Here is an 18,433-nt window from a genome sequence, read left to right on the forward strand (position 1 = left end):
TAATGAACATTTTTCACACCGATGACTATTGCAGCATCTCAATCGAAATTCAGACCCTTGGAAAATGACTTGCTGTTATGACGGCTGCAGGGTCCCGGGGTCACGTGACCCCCCCCCCTTTGCCTGAGCACCTGACAAGCCAAGTCAATGGGTAACCCACATTCACTCGACAGGTGTGCCCCTAGATGCAGTGATTCGCTTAACAACTGTGGCAGGAAAGGTCGTAAAATGGAGCAAAACTCAACTAGCTTGCTTATCAACAGAAACCTGGGGCTCAACTGAGGTCATAAGTCGAGGACTGCAGGGGCACAAGAGCGCCCCAAATTTCTGCAGTTGAGTATCACACCGTTTTACGATTTTTCTCGCTGCGGTTCTTAAGTGAATCACTGCAGTTGTTGAGTTGGTCACACGGTTGTTAAAGCGAATCTGGCTTCCCACACTGACTTGGCTTGTCAGAAGTTCGCAAAAGGGGATTCGTGAGCCCGGGACACTGCAACTGTCGTAAGTATGAGTCCGTTGCCCAGCGTCTGCATTTGGATCCGGTGACCATGGGAAAGCCTCAACAGTTGTGTGGAAAGTGGTGACCCTTCCCTTCCTGCTACCTGTCTCCTCCCTCCCTCCCTGTTCCCTTCCTCCCTTCCCTCTCACTCCTCCTTCCCTCCCTCCCTTTTTCCTTCCCTTGTAATTTTGAATGATCACTAAATAGCAATAGCAATTAGACTTATCTACCGCTTCATAGGGCTTTCAGCCCTCTCTAAGCGGTTTACAGAGTCAGCATATCGCCCCCAACAACAATCCGGGTCCTCATTTCACCCACCTCGGAAGGATGGAAGGCTGAGTCAACCTTTGAGCCGGTGAGATTTGAACCGCTGAACTGCAGATAGCAGTCAGCTGAAGTGGCCTGCAGTGCTGCACCCTAACCACTGCGCCACCTCGGCTAAATGAACTGTTGCAAACAGAGGAGTCCCCGTACCGCCTCTTCCGGATTGTCTCTTCCGCCCCCCTCTCTCCCTCCCTTCCCAGGTCAATGGAGACCCCCACACTTTCTCTGACCAGGAGCCCCCTTTTATTGCAATTCAATGCCCGTCTGAGGAACAACCACTGTACTCACGGAGCAAGTAAGCGGGGGCAGCCAGGAGGCAGCGGCCGGACCCCTGGCCTTGTCTCTCTCCCCCACCCCACGCCTCCTTCTGGGTGGGAATATGTCGCCCAGACACCACAGAGGCGTCAACTGTATGCGCCATCACTACATGCCTGCTGTCGGTGAGCTGCCATCGGGCCGAGAGAGATTCCTTTGCTGACGAAGGGGATGCAGGGGAGAGGGAGTTATTCCAGCTGCGCCCAACATCTGCCAGAAGTGGCGGGAAGGGCAGGGGACTCCAGCCTCCGTGCCAGGCAGGGCAAGAGTACAGCGCTCACAAAAGTCAAAGGGGCAAGGTGGTGGCACCAGGTTTCTCCTGCCAACCAAGGACGCAAGAGGGTGGCCTTGGCTCAGACCTGCCAGCCATCCGCCCGTTGCCCCTTCGGGGTCTCTGAGATGGGAAGGAGGGGGCTCCGCTTCAGCCACCACCTCTGGCCCAAGAGAGAGGGGGAGGGGCTTCAGTCGGGTTAGCGCACTGGACAGAGCGGAGCAGCATCCAGAGAGATCCATCCGGGCTGGGGGGAGGCTGTGTGTGTGAGCGGGCGGCCTCATTCCTTCAGCTGGACGGAGAGCTTCAGCTGCACATCGCACAGGAAAGCGTTCATCAGGTCGTAGCCGGCCTCGGTGGCGATCTTGCTGACCACCTGGCCGTGGTGGCCAATCAGCATCTTCTGCAGGAGCAGAGAAGAGCCTGTCAGACAGCCCCTCACCCCGTTTCCCAGGACCCCCCAACTCTCCCTCCCTCTTTCCTTTCATTCCTGCCTATCTGCCTCCCACCTTCCTTCTTTCCTCCCTCCTCCTTTCCCTTCCTTCCTTCCTTTATGCCACCTTCCTCCCTCCTTCCTCCTGTCTCCTTCCGGTCTCCTTCCTTCCCACCTGCCTCCCTCCCTTGCTCAAGTGGCAGGTGGGCTGCACCCATCACCCAGGGAAAAGTGAGTTTATTAAGTGAGTTTTGTTTCTTGCCACACTTGTTAAGTGAGTCACTGCAGTTAAGTTAGTCACATGGCTGTTAAGGGAACCCGGCTTCTCCCTGGCTTTGCCAGAAGGTCGCAAAAGGGAACCCACATGACCCGCCACGACTCTGCAACCGTCATAGATCTGAGTCAGTGGCCAAGCAGTTGAATTTTGATCACCTGACCCTGGGGACTGGGCGATGGTCACTAAAGTGTGGGAAAGGATCATGAGTCACTCTTTTTCAGTACCGGTGTAACTTCAGTTGCTAAATGAGTGACTGTGTTTATTTCCTGTCTTTATTTTTGATGCATTTTATATTATTTTTAAAATGCTTGTTTGTTTTCCTACTTTCGGAATTGCAAGCCAGCCAGAGTCATTGACTGAGATGGGCAGTTTGGAAATACAAATTGATGATTGGGTTGAAATGCGTTCTCACCACCCCCACCCACCCACCCTAAACCCCCAAGAGGAGAGACTTCCTGTCAGGCCTGCAACCATCTTTTCTTTTGGGTCTGTGGCCTGCTACACTTTCTATTCTTCTACTATACCTTTTTCTATGGTGGGAAAATGGGAGATGGGGATTGTATGGAGTTAGATGCTATGTAGCCATAACAACGTTCTTTCTAGAAAGCTAAGGTCATTATCCTTTGTCTCTGCACCTCTGCACCTGACCGGAACTGGGTGGGTGGAAGCTGCCAGCGTGGCAGTGGAAGATGGGATCATGGGATGGGCTTGTGGGTGTGGGGGCAAGATCTGGAACTTTCAACTGGGTAGGGGAAACCGGGAAGCTCTCAGATTCGGGTTTTCCCAGATGTGCCAACGTGGCTCTCTTCATAAAATGGGATTTTGAGGAATCCTTTGCCTAGGACTCTGATTTACTTTGGAACCCTGACACCCCAGACACAAACACTCACCACGTATCTCTCCTTCGGGACCTCCAAATTCTGCACAATCTGGAGCTCCCCAGCGGGACCCTCCTCCCAGAGGACTGTTTTCTGGAAGAGATAAAGCCCACAGGAGGTCTGTCATGGATCTGCTGGGCAAGGAGGGGGGGCGAAGGGGGCACTGGGGAGCTGCAGCTCACCTGTGTCACCAGGTAGGGCACTTCGTGGGGCAGGTGTTCCAGGAGTCTCGCCCGGATGAGGTTAGCGCAGATCTCTTGCGGGGACTGGCTGGTCAGAACCTCGCTGTGGTACTCCCAGGGGCCGGGCTGGGCTTGCTTGAGGAGGTATTTCTGTGGGCACAAAGGATCCTGGCTCACACCTGTGGAGTGGAGGGGGCTACCTGTACGGCACCCCCCCCCAACTGCACAAGGATTCCTCTGCAGGATCCAGCATCTCTTCCCTCCTACGCAGGTGGTCCTCGACCTATGGCCACAATTGAGCCCAGAATTTCTGTTGGTAGGCCAGACAGGTGCTAAGTGAGCTTTGCCCTGTTTTACAATCATTCCTGCCACGGTTGTTAAGCGAAGCATTACAGTTTTTAGGTGTCACACGGCACCAGGATACTGCAACTGTCATAAGGATGAGTCAGTTGCCAAGCATCCAAATTTTGACCACATGAACACGCCCATGCTGCTACGGTCGTAAGTATGAAAAATGGTCATAAGTCACTTTTTTCAGTGCTGCTGTTAACTCCGACTGGTCACTAAGCAAGAGGTCGTAAGTCAAGGACTACCAGTACAGATGAAGACTCTCAGTCACCCAGATAGAGTTGTCTGCAAGGAGAGTCACTGGATTTCTTTTATCTTTATGTCAAATGTGTTGCTGCTCATCCAAGTAGCTTCTTCGGATGGAGCCAGGTGGCTAAGGAGACCCCAGGGAAGCCCCCCCCCCATGGTTTCTCTGCTCACCTGACCTGAATTGAGCCCTTAGGCGAGGAGGCAGCTCATGAAGAGTCATTCCTCCTCAATCCTTTCCCCTAAGGCCAGGATCCCCCCACTCCACACCCACCCTAGCATGGACGGCTGGGGAATGCTGGGAGTTGAAGTCCACAAGCCTTAGAGTTGCCAAGGGGTGTGGATGCTCCTGGCCTAGGCATACAAAAGCCACTTGAACAAGCAGCGAAACATCCCCGGCCCAAACGAAAAGGCGTCCAGGTGCCATGATTCCAATGCCAGATTCTGGCAATTCCCCCCAACAGAAAAGAAAACCCAGTTTTAAGCTAAAGCGTTCTCTGCTGTTCTTCTCCCCCAATTCTGTTTAATCCCGGGGAGGCTGGGAGTGAAGCATGGCACTCAAAAGGCTAGGGCAGGGGTGTCAAACTCGGGAGCCCTGGGCCAGATGCCCCACAGGCCGGCCACGCCCATCCCTGGTTTAGCGAAGGGGGGTGGGTGGGAAGTCCAGATACATGACAACATGAGTTTGAGACCCCTGGTCTATGGAGCGGCTCCATCATACAGGTCAGGGTTGTCCCAGAGGTTCTTTTCCAAAAGGCAACTGGAGTTTTTTAGGATTTGTTTGAAAACCTTTTACTTTTCATCTGAGAAGCTTCTTCTTCGGGTCTTCAGAGTTCCTTCCTTCCTTCCCATTCCCATCACTTTTCTTTCCTGCTTTCTTTCTTTCCTTTTTCCATCCTTCTTTCCTTCCAATTCCTATCACCTCTTTCCCTCCCTCCCTTTCTTTCTTTTCCTCCCTTCCTTCCAAGTTGTGGGTGTTCCAACCCTGGAGCTTTTTAAGATGACCATTTAGGAGAACCACTTCTCTGAAAGGGTCTAGACTCCAGGGCTTCCTGCCTCAGCAGGGGTTCCAACTAGAAGGCCCTCCAAGGTCCCTTCCAAGTCTGTTATTTGGTCTTGTCTCTTCCCTTCCCTTTTCCCCCCAGACCCCTTGAAGAACTGAGGAAGCTTCTTGGATGAGAAGCGAAAGCTTTTCAAGGAAAACTATAATGCTCCGCTGCCTTTTGGCTAAGCCCCTTCCCCAGGGCCATCTGAGCACTGGCCTCCTGGCAGTGGTCACTCACGTGCCTTCAGAGTGTCCACCTCCTCCTCCTGCACAGCAGCCAGCATGAAGATCTCCCGGAAGCCGGGCCAGCCTTTCTGCTGCGTGGAGCCCTCCGGGGTCTCGTTCTCCTTCGCAGAAGCCAAGCCCAGCCCCTTCCCCACGGGCTCCGCGGGGGCCTTCTTGGGGGGCCTGTGCAGAGACCTGGTTCTCAGCTTCTTTCCTCCAAAGGCGCCTTCGGTCAGCTCGCCCACCAGCTCCAAGAGGAGGCCCTTCTTCTTCACCAGGTCCACCTGGAAGGGAAATCAAGTCAGCTGCTCCTTGGGGATCGTAGCAAGTCAAGGAAAGACAGAAAACGGACCTTTGAGAAAGACCCAAGGATTCACCCAGCCCCCCCCCCCAGGGTTTGTTTTCTGTTTACCATATTTTTGGAGTATAAGACGCACCTTCCCCCCCACCACAAAAGAGGGCGAAAATCTGGGTGTGCCTTATACACTGAATACAGCATTTTGGCCTACTGAAACCCCGCCCCTTCGCAAAAATGGACGTGCAGAGGATTTGGGAGCCTTGTAAAGTGTTCCTGGGGACTGGGGAGGGCAGAAACGAGCAAAAACTGGGGCGGTTTTACCCCCCCCACCCCCAGGAGGTCTCTACATGCCTCCCAAAGCCTCTGCACGCCCCCCTTTTATGGCAAAGCTCTTTTTTGGCACCCCCACAACCCCAGGAGCACTCTACGAGCCTCCCAAAGTTCTGCAGTCACTCCCCCCCCCCTCCCCAGGCCGAAGTTATAGCCCAACAAACTCACCTTGTTCAAGACAAGGAGGCTGGGCACCTGCGGGAACTGCTTCAGGCAGCGAAGCACCTGCGGGTGAAGCTGGTGGCGGGTGTGGCGATCGGAAACATCCACCAGGACCAGCACTGAAGGAAAGGGAGGAAAGGGACGTTGGGGGGGGTGGTGCAAAGGGGGAATCCAGAGGGGCAGCCCTGCCACCTCCACCTCCTCACCGGAAGGAAACCAGGGAACGACGCCTGACGAACGCGAGCCAAATCCTCACCTACATCTGCATCGTTCAAGCTGTTGAATGGGTCGGACAGCATGGCCTTCTCCAGGTTGTGTCTGAAATGGGAGACAGGGAAAGCTTCTGTCATAAAGTGAATCAATCTTCCTCCCCCTCCCTTATGTGCGTGTGCGTGCACACACACACACACACACACACACACACACACACACAAGACCCCCTGTCCAGAGCAGGTGTCCAACCATGACAACTTAAGACTTGCAGACTTCCATGGCTGGGGAATTCTGGGAGTGGAAGTCCGCCCCTCTAAGAAGCATACTGAGTGGGGGATTCCGGGAGTCCCCAAGCCTTCATGTGGCCGAGGCTGGACACTCCTGGTCTAGACTCCTCCCTACCTTTTGCCCTTGGCAGCGGTGGTGAGGCCAGGGGTGTCCAAGATAATCTAGGGAGAGAACAGGAAGTTAAGCATAGCAATAGCAATAGCAGTAGACTTATATACCGCTTCATAGGGCTTTCAGCCCTCTCTAAGCGGTTTACAGAGAGTCAGCATATTGCCCCCAACAATCTGGGTCCTCATTTTACCCACCTCGGAAGGATGGAAGGCTGAGTCAACCCTGAGCCGGTGAGATTTGAACCGCTGACCTGCTGATCTAGCAGTAGCCTGCAGTGCTGCATTTAACCACTGCGCCACCTTGGCTCTTAAGCATGTTCAAATCAGGACAATATTTCCCTTACTTTTGTGACAATCTATCCTGGGCGCCTTCAGCTGTCACACTGACCAGCCTTCAGGAGGGAGGGAGAACCTGGGCAGTCAAGCTATTCCCTGCAAATTTGATGTTTGCATTTTGGTCAGGAGAGCCATGTCTTCTGAACGGGTCAGGGAGAAAAGAACGGGAAGGATCCACAATGTGATCCTTTGGATACCCGGAAAGTCTCTTTCTCAGCACCTGAGGCTGCCTCCCTTGGTGATCCGCATAGTTGGAAGCGGCTACAGGCAGTCCTCGACCTAAGACAGGTAGGCTTGACCCACAGGTAGTCCTCGACTTAAACCCATTCTTAGTGACCATTCGAAGTTTTCAGAGTTATGACTCCGGCAGCGTGCCCATCTTTCCACATTGAAAGAAAAACAGTCCAAACTCATTGTTATGACCACTCACCAGTTGCGTATCCTCCACTGTGAGGACGCCTTGAGCGTTACACCTTGTTGTGTGCACCTTCCTGGAGACCGCCAGGATCTGCAAAATAATAATAATAATAATGCCAACTCCGAACGTTTTATACGGTAAGGCCTGAAGAGTAGCATTTATACTCTAGTCCTCAACTTACAACCAGAATTGGGGGCAGAATTTCCATCGTTAGGCAAGGTGGGTTAAGTGAGTCGCATGCAATTTTACCACCCTTCTTGCCAGGGTCGTTAAGTGAATCGCACCCTCCCTAAGCGAATCAGGCTTCCCCACGTGATTTTGCTCGTCAGAAGTTAGCTGGGAAGGTCACCAGGGACCGTGGAGATGCCGCCACAGTTGTTCAGTGAGAGGAATGGTTGTCAATCCCTTTGTTCGGTGCCGTTGTAACTGTGAATGGCCACTAAATGAGTGTTAACATGCTGACAAGAATCCAAGCCCCGTGCCGTTACCTTCCGTCCGAGCAGCTGGTTCGACAGGGTGGACTTGCCAGCGTTGGGAGCCCCGATAATGGCCACTCTCAAGACTTTGGGGTTCTCCGGCTGATCTGGGCGGTGGGACATCAAGGACTTGTGATCACCTGCAGGAACAAGGTAAAGGTTGGTGGGGTGTGTGTGTGTTCACCAGGAGGGATTCCGGCTCGGGAGGGGTTTCCATGCTCTAAACATTATGCCTTTCTCCTGCACCCCGACCCCCCAGAACGCACGGAAAGGATGTGCTTATTTGTTCATATCCCGTCTTTATGATGGTCACAAACATACGAAGTCAGCGAGCACATTCAACACCTCTTCCTCCTCCTATTTCCCCCACGATGATCACCCCGTGAGGCTGAGAGAGGGGGGACTGGCCCAAATCCACCCATTTGGCTTTCCTGCCTAAAGTGGGACTAGAACTCACCATCTCCTGGTGATTGGCTCCAATTCACCCAGCCGGCTTTCATTTGGTAAGGCAGGACTAGAACTCACAGTCTCCTGGTTTCTAATCTGGCGCCTTCACCAATTGGCTGTTTATTTAGTTATTCAATTTCCCAAGTGACCTAGGCCAGTGTTTCTCAACCTTGGCCACTTGAAGATGTCCGGACTTCAACTCCCAGAATTCCCCAGCAGTGGTTAGGACAGTGTTTCTCAACCTTGTCAACTTGAAGATGTCCGGACTTCAACTCCCAGAGTTCCCCAGCCAGCATTCGCTGGCTGGGGAATTCTGGGAGTTGAAGTCCGGACATCTTCAAGTTGCCAAGGTTGAGAAACACTGACCTAGGCGACCCTGGGCACTATACAACATAATTGTATAGTGTGTGTGTATGTGCGTGCACACACACACACACATGCTGTCAGCCTCTGCTTTGCTGCTGCTTCGGCTGCCATTGTAACGGGGAGGGAGGGGGGCATGGTATTTGGGAGGGGAATCATGATGTGCTGGAGGAAGATTCGAGACGCTGTCCTGACCATCTCACTGCGCATGCGGAGGAAGGGAGTTTCCCGCCAAGGTTAACTGTCCGGCATTCCACCCTGGTGATGACTTTTGAAGTTATCTCCCACCTGACAGTTGGGTGAATTATAATTGGACCATGGACTGGGGTGCCAAGGGGAGGGGATTGACCCATACATGATATTCTTCGCTTTCGCGCCTAATTAAGCAGATTCATCTTAGCTTCGCTGTTACTGTTCGTTTGTAATTAGTGAAAGTACACTTGATTTCAAACAAATGGAGTTGAGTGGTTTCTTTCCTGATTATTATAAGCTGAATCTGACCTCGCACCCAACCCGGAGGGAACAACTACCGAGGGGGGTGCCCTCGCAGGAAGAAAAGGAAATGTTTTCGCATGAAAGCGACCAGGAGGAAGATCTGGGTGCAACGGCAGGACCATCTCTAACGGAAAGACTAGCCGAGCTGAGGGTGGAAGAACCTGCCGTCCGTCCCAGATGGACTTGGGGTGTGGGACAGAGAGAGGAACCCGAGGAATTACAAGCTGGAGTCGCGAGGAGGAGGCCAAAGAAAGAACCAGCGGCTGAGTGGAGTGGCTCTGGAGAGGAAGACTACAAAATCTCCCACGCCACGAGGCTCCTCGAAGAGGCAGGGAGCGAACGCCGGATTCGGGGGAGAGCTGTGGAAAGGGAGCCCACAGAGGAGCTGGAGAAAAGGTACTCAATGCATGGCGTAAGGGAGACTGGAGGGGCCGAAGGGGGATGTGCGCAAGAAAACCCAGGACCAGCCTCCCCCCCTGCGGCTAGAGACATTCCGAAGGCAAGGGGGGGCCCCAGGCGACGCCGGATGGCTAAGGTCCCACCCTTAAGCGTAAAGTATGATGGAGACCCCAGAGGTCTCGGGCTGTTTATCTGTCAGGTCTGGAATTATATGGAAATATATGGGCCTGATTTAGAGACAGATGAAACGAAAGTGAGAATGGTGTTGATGGCCTTGGAGAAGAAGGCAGCCGACTGGATGGTCGGACTACATAACAGCAATTCCCCTCTCCTGAGGAATTTTGATGAATTTATGGCAGCCATGAGGAGAAGGTTCTTCGACCCTTTCACCGAGCGTCGCGTTAAGCGGAAATTTATGGCCCTCAAACAGGGAAAGAAAACTGCCTGACTATGTGCGGGAATTCCAGGCGTTGTCGGCCTATATGACGGGGTGGTCGGAAGAGGCCTTGCTGGATATATTCGTTTATGGCTTGGATGAAGATGTGTACCAGCAATGCATAAACAGACGCCTTCCCTGTCGTTTGGAAGCTTGGTATGAAAATGCTATAGACATTGAGTTCGGCTTAATCAGGCTTCGTTGCATGGAAGAGGGAGAAGTTGAGAAATCCCCACCAGCATCCCCTAAAACCCCCCGCCCAAGAAGTGAGGGCAGGGGAGGTTATGCTTGCTTCCGCTGTGGAAAGGAGGGGCATCGTGCTGTGAATTGCCGCGTCAAACTGGCCGAACCCGCTCCACCACCACCACCCCCCTGCTCTCGGAAGATCCGTGAGATTCTGGACTCTCGCAAGCGGTGGAACCGTGTCCAGTACCTGGTGGCTTGGAAGCATTTCCCCCCGTCTCACACCGAATGGGTTGACGGATCCCATGTCCAGGCGCCTCGTCTGCTCCGCAAGTTCTACTCTGCCTATCCTGACAAGCCCTGATGGTTCGCCAGCCTCCTTTCGTTTGTTTTTCTCCCTTACCCTTTCTCTCTTTCATGTGTTGTTGTCTGTCGGTCTGTTTGTGTTCTTTTCCTTTCTGCAGGTCTGACCGCCCTTTTCTGGAGGAGGGCCGGATGTCAGCCTCTGCTTTGCTGCTGCTTCGGCTGCCATTGAAACGGGGAGGGGGGGCATGGTATTTGGGAAGGGAATCGTTATGTACTGGAGGAAGATTCTAGACGCTGTCCTGACCATCTCATTGCGCATGTGGAGGAAGGGAGTTTCCCGCCAAAGTTAACTGTCCAGCATTCCACCCTGGTGATGACTTTTGAAGTTATCTCCCACCTGACAGTTGGGTGAATTATAATTGGACCATGGACTGGGGTGCCAAGGGGAGGGGATTGAACTATGCATGATATTCTTTGCTTTCGCGCCCATTTATCCAGACTCAGCTTAGCTTCGCTGTTACTGTTCATTTATAATTAGTAAAAGTACACTTAATTTCAAACAAATGGAGTTGAGTGGTGTCTTTCCTGATTATTAAATGAAGTCGCGCATGACACATGCACACACACATACATGCGTGCATGTACAGACATACTCTCTCACACAAACAAGAGTACAGAATAACAGAGTTGGAAGGGGCCTTGAAGATCTCCTAGTAGTCCAATCTCCTACTCAAGCAGGAGGCTCCCCCCCCTCTCAGTGCTGTTTTGGGATGTGAGGCTAGCTGATGAGAGCTAAATAGCTTGAAATAGATCTATACTAGTCTCCCTTTATTTATCAGCACAAATAAAACATATATATATATATATATATATATGTATGTATGTATGTATGTATGTATGTATGTATGCATGCATGCATGCATGCATGCATACATATATATATATATATATATCTGTGTGTGTGTGTGTGTGTGTGTGTTTTCTGAGGTTTTCGCGGGTGTTAGTATGTAGGTCTCTAGTTATTTGGGTTTTCTCCCGCGGGAGAAAACCTGAATAACTAGAGACCTACATATATATATATATATATATTTAGTGTCACAACCCCTGGTATGCCCCAATTATGGGAGGAAGCTTCCTGCTTCCATTATCTGTCAATCGGCTCGTCACAAGAGTCCATCACGACAGAAACCCAATATTTTTACTGTTGCCTTTATTACATTTGTGTTGTATTTGTGCTGATAAATAAATAAAGGGAGACTAGTATAGATCTATTTCAAGCTATTTAGCTCTCATCAGCTAGTTCGAATCCCAGTAAGGGTATGGCTAGCTGATGAGAGCTAAATAGCTTGAAATAGATCTATACCAGTCTCTATTTATTTATCAGCACAAATGTAACATATATATATATATATTTAAGAATATGTAATTAGTAACTGCCCACTTATTCCTACAGCTGCGCCACAGGGCGATTCCCCAGGTGGGGTTCGTTCTGTCCTTCCCAAAGCAACCTGCCTTCCCCATCACCCCTTGAAGCCATCGTGACTATCGGAATTACAGGCAGCCCCCGACATGCGGCCACAATGGAGCACCACAGTTTATGTTGCTAAGCGGGGCGGATGTGAAGTGAGTTTTGCCTCAACTTTTTACGACCTTCCTTGCCACAGTTGTTAAGCGAATCCCTGCAGTTGGTGAGTCAGGAACACGGTTGTTAAGTGAATCTGGCTTTGCTTGCCTGAAGGCCGCAAAAGGGGATCCACGTGGACCCTGCGACGGTCGTAAATACGAACCAGTTGGCAAGCGTCCGGATTTTGATCACGTGACCACGGGGGACGCTGCAACTGTCATAACTATGAGTCGGTTGCCAAGCATCTGAATGTAAACACGTGACCACAGGGAAGGCCCAACGGTCACAAGTGTGAAACAGGGCCCTGAGTCAGGTTTTTTTAGCGCAGTTGTAACGTTGAACGGTCACTAAACGAATGGCTGTAAATCGAGGACTGTCTGTAATCTTTCTTGCCTAGATTAAAGAAAAGGTTTCCTGGGACTTTCGAACGGTCACTAAACGAACGGATGTAAGTCGAGGACTGCCTGCAGAAGGACGGGCTGGGGAAACCCTCATTCCGAGCCAAGAGGGAAAGCGAGGCCTGCCTCAGGGACCCCCCCCGTGGACCCCCCCCCAAGGGTCGAGGCCTACCGTGAAAGGCGCAGGCGGGCGGGGCGACCGGCCCCCCCAGAGACGGCTCCCCCGCTTCTCCCGGGGCGATCCCGGCCAGGTGATCCAGCGCGGACTCGCGCCTCTGCAGGCGAGGCGGGGTGGCCCAGACGGGCTCCATGCGGCCGCCGGTCCCCGGAGGGTCGGAGCGCCCGGAAGCCCGGCCTGCCTCCTGCCTCCTCGCACCCAGTAGCCGCGAGTTCCGCAGGCTCAGGGCCCGTGAAAAGGCCGGCTCCAGGCTAGGGGAGGATGCCGGGAGGAGCCGGGCCCGACGCGCGGCCAGGCCTAAGGCCCACCAGCCCAGCGCCGCCGCCGTCGCCATGGCGACCCAGCACCTCACCAAGCGCCCTCGCTCCCCTGCGCCGCCATCTTGGCTCTCGCGCCGCGAAAGGCCTTATTGGGGAGGCGGAAGGAGCCGACCACAGAGACGAGCGGCGGGTAGAGCGACGCGGGGAGCCGCGCAGAGGCGTCGTGGGCGGGGCCTAAGAGGAGGCGTGGCGGCGGTGCTTTCGGCTTTGTGCGCTTCCATGCCACAGGCCGCCGCCGCCGCCCCCGAGCATGCGCAGAACGCCTGCTTGAGTTGAGAGCGCGTGTTCTGGGACTGTGGTGTCACGTGATGGGGGGGGAAATAAGCCCCGATCAAAGTTCCTCTGAGCATATGCAGAGTGCCTTTGCATTTCGGACCCTTTGATCTCTAGGGAGCTGGGCGGGTCTGTTTTGTTTTGCTTGGCCGAAGAGCTTCAAAGGCTTCAGCGGTCTTTGTGCTCCTCTCCACCCACCCACCCACCCCGGCCTTCAGTTCCTCTGAGCATATACAGAGTGCCATTGCGCTCACCTCCAAGGAGCTGGGAGGGTCTCTTTTGTTCCCTTAGTTCAAGGGCTTTGCGTGGTCTCTCCAGGTCCTCTGAGCATGCACAAACAAAGTGCCCTTTGAGTTCCACACCCTGTTTGATCTCCACGGGCCGGGGGGGGGGGCGCAGGGGGGCGGCCCCTTTTCTGCCCTGGCTATTTTCTTACAAGTGTCCCAAGGGCTGGGCCATTCTCTGGAGCCCCCCCCCCCGCCCCCTCCCGCTTTCCACTTCCTCCTGTTAAGAAAAAGTACGAAGTTCGCACGTGGAACTACTCGAGACAGTGACTTGAAAGCAGCAAAGAATTTGATTGACACAAAAGGTGGACCCAGAAGGAAGCCTCTACCCCAGTGTTTCTCAACCTTGGCCACTTGAAGATGTCCGGACTTCAACTCCCAGAATTCCCCAGCAGTGGTTAGGACAGTGTTTCTCAACCTTGTCAACTTGAAGATGTCCGGACTTCAACTCCCAGAATTCCCCAGCAGTGGTTAGGACAGTGTTTCTCAACCTTGTCAACTTGAAGATGTCCGGACTTCAACTCCCAGAATTCCCCAGCCAGCGAATGCTGGCTGGGGAATTCTGGGAGTTGAAGTCCGGACATCTTCAAGTTGACAAGGTTGAAAAACACTGCTCTACCTGCTTTTCACTCCCCTGCACAGGTTCACTCCCTCCCCTGTTCAGCGGAACATCCTATTAAAACACCCACCTGATGTGGTCCATGCGTCTCCTGCTCCCTTCACCACCGCCTGTGTTTTCCTAGCAGAGAGTCTCGGTGGTTATTTCCCTTCTTCCTTCTGCTTGCGGTTCCAACCGGCACTCGGGCTGGCTGGTCTTGTGGTTTCCCAACCGCTGGCTTCTAGCTCTTGGCTCCTGCATAACATCAAAGCAGTTGGTAGCAGTTCCAGTTAATATATTGAAATCAAGCATCTCCTTTTTGGAAACAACAGCAACTTCCCTTTTCCTATTCTTCTCGTTGGCTCAGTTCCAAGTGGGGAGGAAGACTCTGGAAACAACATGGAGGCTGATCGGAAAGAGAGTTTACTGATGGGACGGGGCCACGTGGGTTTGAGGTCCTGGTGCAGCTGAGCACATGGAGTGGAGAGAGAAGGGGGGGGATATATTTATACCTTCTGTTGGCCCTGGCCCTTGAGCTTCCTGTTCCTGTACAAGAGCATGTACTCTACTAGCTGGATACCCACGACAAAACTATGCGATCGGGCTATGCAGGAGGAATTCGGTTGACAATCCATTGGCTCAGCGATTGTCGATGATTGAAACACATACAGCTGTGATGGAGAACCTCGTGCGGAACCGTTGGGGCCGTGCTCCGGAAAAGCCAAATTTCCAGGTTCTGGCGTGCATGCGCACCCAACAATCAGCTGTCCGGCACACATGCACAAACCAGTTTTCAGCACTGCCGCTTGCGCGAAGGACAGCTGATCGTCGAGTGCCCATGCGCACCAGGAACCCAGAAGACAAACAGGCAAGGCCGCGCATGCTGGGTGACATGGCTCCACGTGTCACTTTGGGCTCACATGCCATAGGTTCGCCATCACGGACATAAGGGAATATCGCTCCCGCCGCCTTGAGTCCGAAAGCAGTTCCATAGGTGGAAGGCGTAGACATTTTGGTGATGTGCCGACGTTTAGTAGTGTAAGGAGCCCCAGGCCGCTCCTGAGGGAAGGCGTGGAAAGGCTGCCAGTTTGAGCTGAGGTAATGCAAGCAATCTGAGGCAACTGGCAGTTGGAACAGAGTTCTTTTCAGGTGGGGAGGGGGAGTAGAACTCCTTAGCATCAGATTAATATAATACTGTATAACAAATACTAATGATCTGATGGTCATTTTGAAAAATCCTTTCTTAGGGAGCAACTAGAAGCCAAGAGGAACATACATCCCAAATTTCAAGTTTGTAGGCTTTATGGTTCTGGAGATTTTGTGATGATGCGTGAGTGGTATTTGGTTTATATGTATATAGATCGGCTGCTCTCAGACTCCACTGGGGCTATGCAGGGGTCATGGCTGAGGAACTCTGGGAATTGAAGTCCACAAGTCTTAAAGTTGCTAAGGTTAGAGACCCCTGCTCTAGAGGTCTGGGCCTGCCATCAGCCCCCACCCAACAGAAGGGACCCAGGACATTTGGGGGGAACGGGGCCCCCTGCCAAGTGGCATACAATTGCCCCCTCCTCTCATTATAAACACAGCCAAAGTGCCCCAAAGAAACCCACTCAGACTTCCCTATGGGGTGGCCCTTCCTGCCTTCTCGGAACACCTGCCTGGCAGGGAACCCCAAATCTTTTCCCCCTCCCAGCAGAGGAGGCTGAGTAGGACCCCCGATCCCCATCCCCCCTCCTGGATAAAATCCCAATAAAACTTTTAAAAACTTTATTAATTAAAAGCCTCGGCGTCTACATTGGAATTCTTCTTTGGTCTCTGTCTTAAAAACACCAAATTAAGTGTCCGTAGGGCAGATTAAGGGAAAGGACCCCCGTCCTTGGTGGGTGAGGGTCCCTCTTTGCCCACCCAGTCCAGTCCCAGGGTCAAGGCGGACCCTTCCAGCTGGACTTTTGACCAACCCCAAAGGCCCCCACGCCCCATAAGAACAACAGGCAGCAGAGTCGGGAGGACTTGGGGCCATGTTTTATTTTTGCACAGGACGATGGGCTTCGGGGTCCTTCTGAGGCCAGGTGGCGTCTTCTTGCCTTCGGAGTACTGGAAGGAGATAATCTGGCATGGCAGAAGAACCCTTACCATTACTAAACTCAGTAATGGTAACGGTTTCGCTGACACGCCGCGTGGTCCTTTCGCAGGGCAGTGGTGTTGCAGATCAGAACGCAGCCCCTTCTCCTCGCCTGTACCCCCACTTTCACCCCTCCCTCCATGCATGAAATGTAGCTGCTCCCCTTGATAAGGTGAGCCTCAAAAATGCTTAAGGCAGGGTTTCTCAACCTTGGCCACTTGAAGATGTCTGGACTTCAAGTCCCAGAATTCCCCAGCCAGCGAATGCTGGCTGGGGAACTCTGGGAGTTGAAGTCCAGACATCTTCAAGTTGACAAGGTTGAGAAACACTGTCCTAACCACTGCTGGGGAATTCTGGGAGTTGAAGTCCGGACATCTTCAAGTTGACAAGGTTGAGAAACACTGTCCTAACCACTGCTGGGGAATTCTGGGAGTTGAAGTCCGGACATCTTCAAGTTGACAAGGTTGAGAAACACTGTCCTAACCACTGCTGGGGAATTCTGGGAGTTGAAGTCCAGACATCTTCAAGTTGCCAAGGTTGAGAAACACTGCCTTAAGGCTTTCCTGTTGGTGTAAGCCTGGGGACTGCAGGGGGGGTTGGACTAGAGGACCTCCAAGGTCCCTTCCAACTCTGTTATTCTGCTACGCTGCTATTCTGTTGCTCATCAAGGAGAGAGCCAACCTGGAACTAAGGAGGAGAATTTCCTGACAGTGAGAACAATTAACCAGTGGAACAGCTGGCCACCAGAAATTGTGGCTGCTCCATCCCTGGAGGTTTTTAAGAAGAGATCGGACATCTGTCTGTCTGAAATGGTCTAGGGTTTCCTGCCTGAGCAGGGGGTTGGACTAGAAGACCTCCGAGAACCCTTCCAGTTCTGTTATTCTGGGCTGCATTTAAATGATCAAAGAACACCAGCCTAATCCCAGATCCTTGGGAAGGACTGGCTGGGTGGATAAAATTGGCAAATCCAGGCTAAACATCTGGCCAATCATAATAATCAGCTTACATCCTGCAATGACAGGTTGACTGTTATTAAACAATAATCTGTCTATCCCAGATCCTCCAAGAGGACTAGATAAGTGGATACAATGGGCAAACCTTTTTTATTTATTTAGATTTCCCAACATCCCAACTGCCATCAAATCCAGGCTAAACATCTAGCTGAATGTGCTACCAACCATTAATAACCTTAACACAGAGTTTGGGAAACTGTGGCCCCTTGGAGGATCTGTGGACTTCGACTCCCAGAATTCCTGAGCCAGCCAATATGGCTGGCTCAGGAATTCTGGGAGTCGAAGTCCACAGGTCCTCCAAGGGGTCATAGCTGCTCATTCCTGCCTTAGGGATGAGATCAGCAGTCCTCTCCACTCCCCTGGCATTTCAACTGATGGGAAAACTCCCTCTCTGCGTCTGATTGGAAGACAGAACGGAAGGTGGACAATCCCACTCCCCAGCCTTCTAGTCCATATTAAGGAGTGAGGCTCTCTGCTTTCCGCTTCCCCTTTTCCTGCTGGCTCTCTCCCATGAAAAACGCTTCCCTCGAATAAAAATAAATAAATAAATATCTTTTGCATCCAAGGTGAAGCTGCTTCTTGAGCGGATATCTTGAAGGGATGGGCCCAGGAGCCCCAGTTAGTACATCATCTATACTGTAGTGTCTGATTCCAACTTACAGTATATGATGATATCCGAACTGGAATCTCAGCAAGACTTTTCTCTCTCTCAGGCATGCCTGCAGCTGGAGAACTGGAAGGAGGAGAAGAAGAAAAAAAAAAACCACAGAGAAATTAGATAAAACTGGTTTAAAATGCGCAGTGGGGTGCTGGCTGGACCCTCCCAAAAAAGTGGGGTTTTTCTCCAGCTGTGCTCGGATTATGCTTTGCACCTGTACGTAAATAAATAGTTGGGACCCCTTTGGATCAATCTGCACATCCCAAACTAAATCAAACTGAACTAAAACTCACCGAACCGAACCTAAACTGAAGTAAATTGAACTAAACCTGAACTAAATATAAATTTCATTTCATTTCATTTTTCATTTTATTTGTCTTGTATGCCGCCCACTCCCGGAGGACTCTGGGCGGCTCACAACAGACAAGGGAAAGGGGATAAATAGACAAGACAACACTTTAAAAAAGGCGCAACATTCACAATTTCCGTGGGGCTGGGTGTTTCACAAGGGAAACACCAGACCAGACTGAACTGAAGCAAACCCAATCTAACCTAAAACTGAGATAAACTAAAAATTAAAATTAAACTGGAAACTAAACTACATTAAACTGAACTGAACTTATATTCCTAATATTGTAATTCCCTGGGCAGGAAAAAAAAAC

General features: G+C 52.0%; 1 protein-coding gene across 2 annotated transcripts; it reads right to left on the reverse strand.

Moving 5' to 3' along the window:
* Positions 1–1,031: 1,031 nt before the first annotated feature.
* On the reverse strand, positions 1,032–12,890 carry ERAL1 (Era like 12S mitochondrial rRNA chaperone 1). Of its 2 annotated transcripts, XM_087702823.1 has the most exons (10): positions 12,498–12,890; positions 7,687–7,814; positions 7,211–7,288; positions 6,449–6,495; positions 6,090–6,151; positions 5,840–5,952; positions 5,061–5,327; positions 3,180–3,329; positions 3,010–3,090; positions 1,032–1,812 (listed from the first exon to the last, which is right to left on the reverse strand). In XM_087702823.1, the coding sequence occupies exons 1-10, from the start codon at positions 12,835–12,837 to the stop codon at positions 1,690–1,692; spliced, it is 1,389 nt and encodes a 462-aa protein (XP_087558949.1). In that variant the 5' UTR covers positions 12,838–12,890; the 3' UTR covers positions 1,032–1,689. The 2 variants fall into 2 exon arrangements, with proteins under 2 accessions (XP_087558949.1, XP_087558950.1); XM_087702824.1 differs by lacking the exons at positions 1,032–1,812; positions 3,010–3,090 and having other exon boundaries at positions 5,057–5,327.
* Between the last annotated feature and the right edge of the window lie 5,543 nt (positions 12,891–18,433).

This window comes from Thamnophis sirtalis, unplaced genomic scaffold (assembly GCF_051295495.1).
Source record: "Thamnophis sirtalis isolate CommonGarterSnake01/CBP01778 unplaced genomic scaffold, rThaSir2_p1.2 scaffold_17, whole genome shotgun sequence".
Taxonomy (NCBI): Eukaryota; Metazoa; Chordata; class Lepidosauria; order Squamata; family Natricidae; genus Thamnophis; species Thamnophis sirtalis.

Excerpts from the sequence above, each read along its gene's own strand:
- ERAL1 (XM_087702823.1), bottom strand. The coding sequence starts at position 12,837 with ATGGCGACGGCGGCGGCGCTGGGCTGGTGGGCCTTAGGCCTGGCCGCG. Across the intron at positions 3,330-5,060 it reads AGGAGGTGGACACTCTGAAG|AAATACCTCCTCAAGCAAGC; the intron begins GCACGTGAGTGA and ends TTGTGCCCACAG. Across the intron at positions 3,091-3,179 it reads TGCCCTACCTGGTGACACAG|AAAACAGTCCTCTGGGAGGA; the intron begins GTGAGCTGCAGC and ends TATCTCTTCCAG.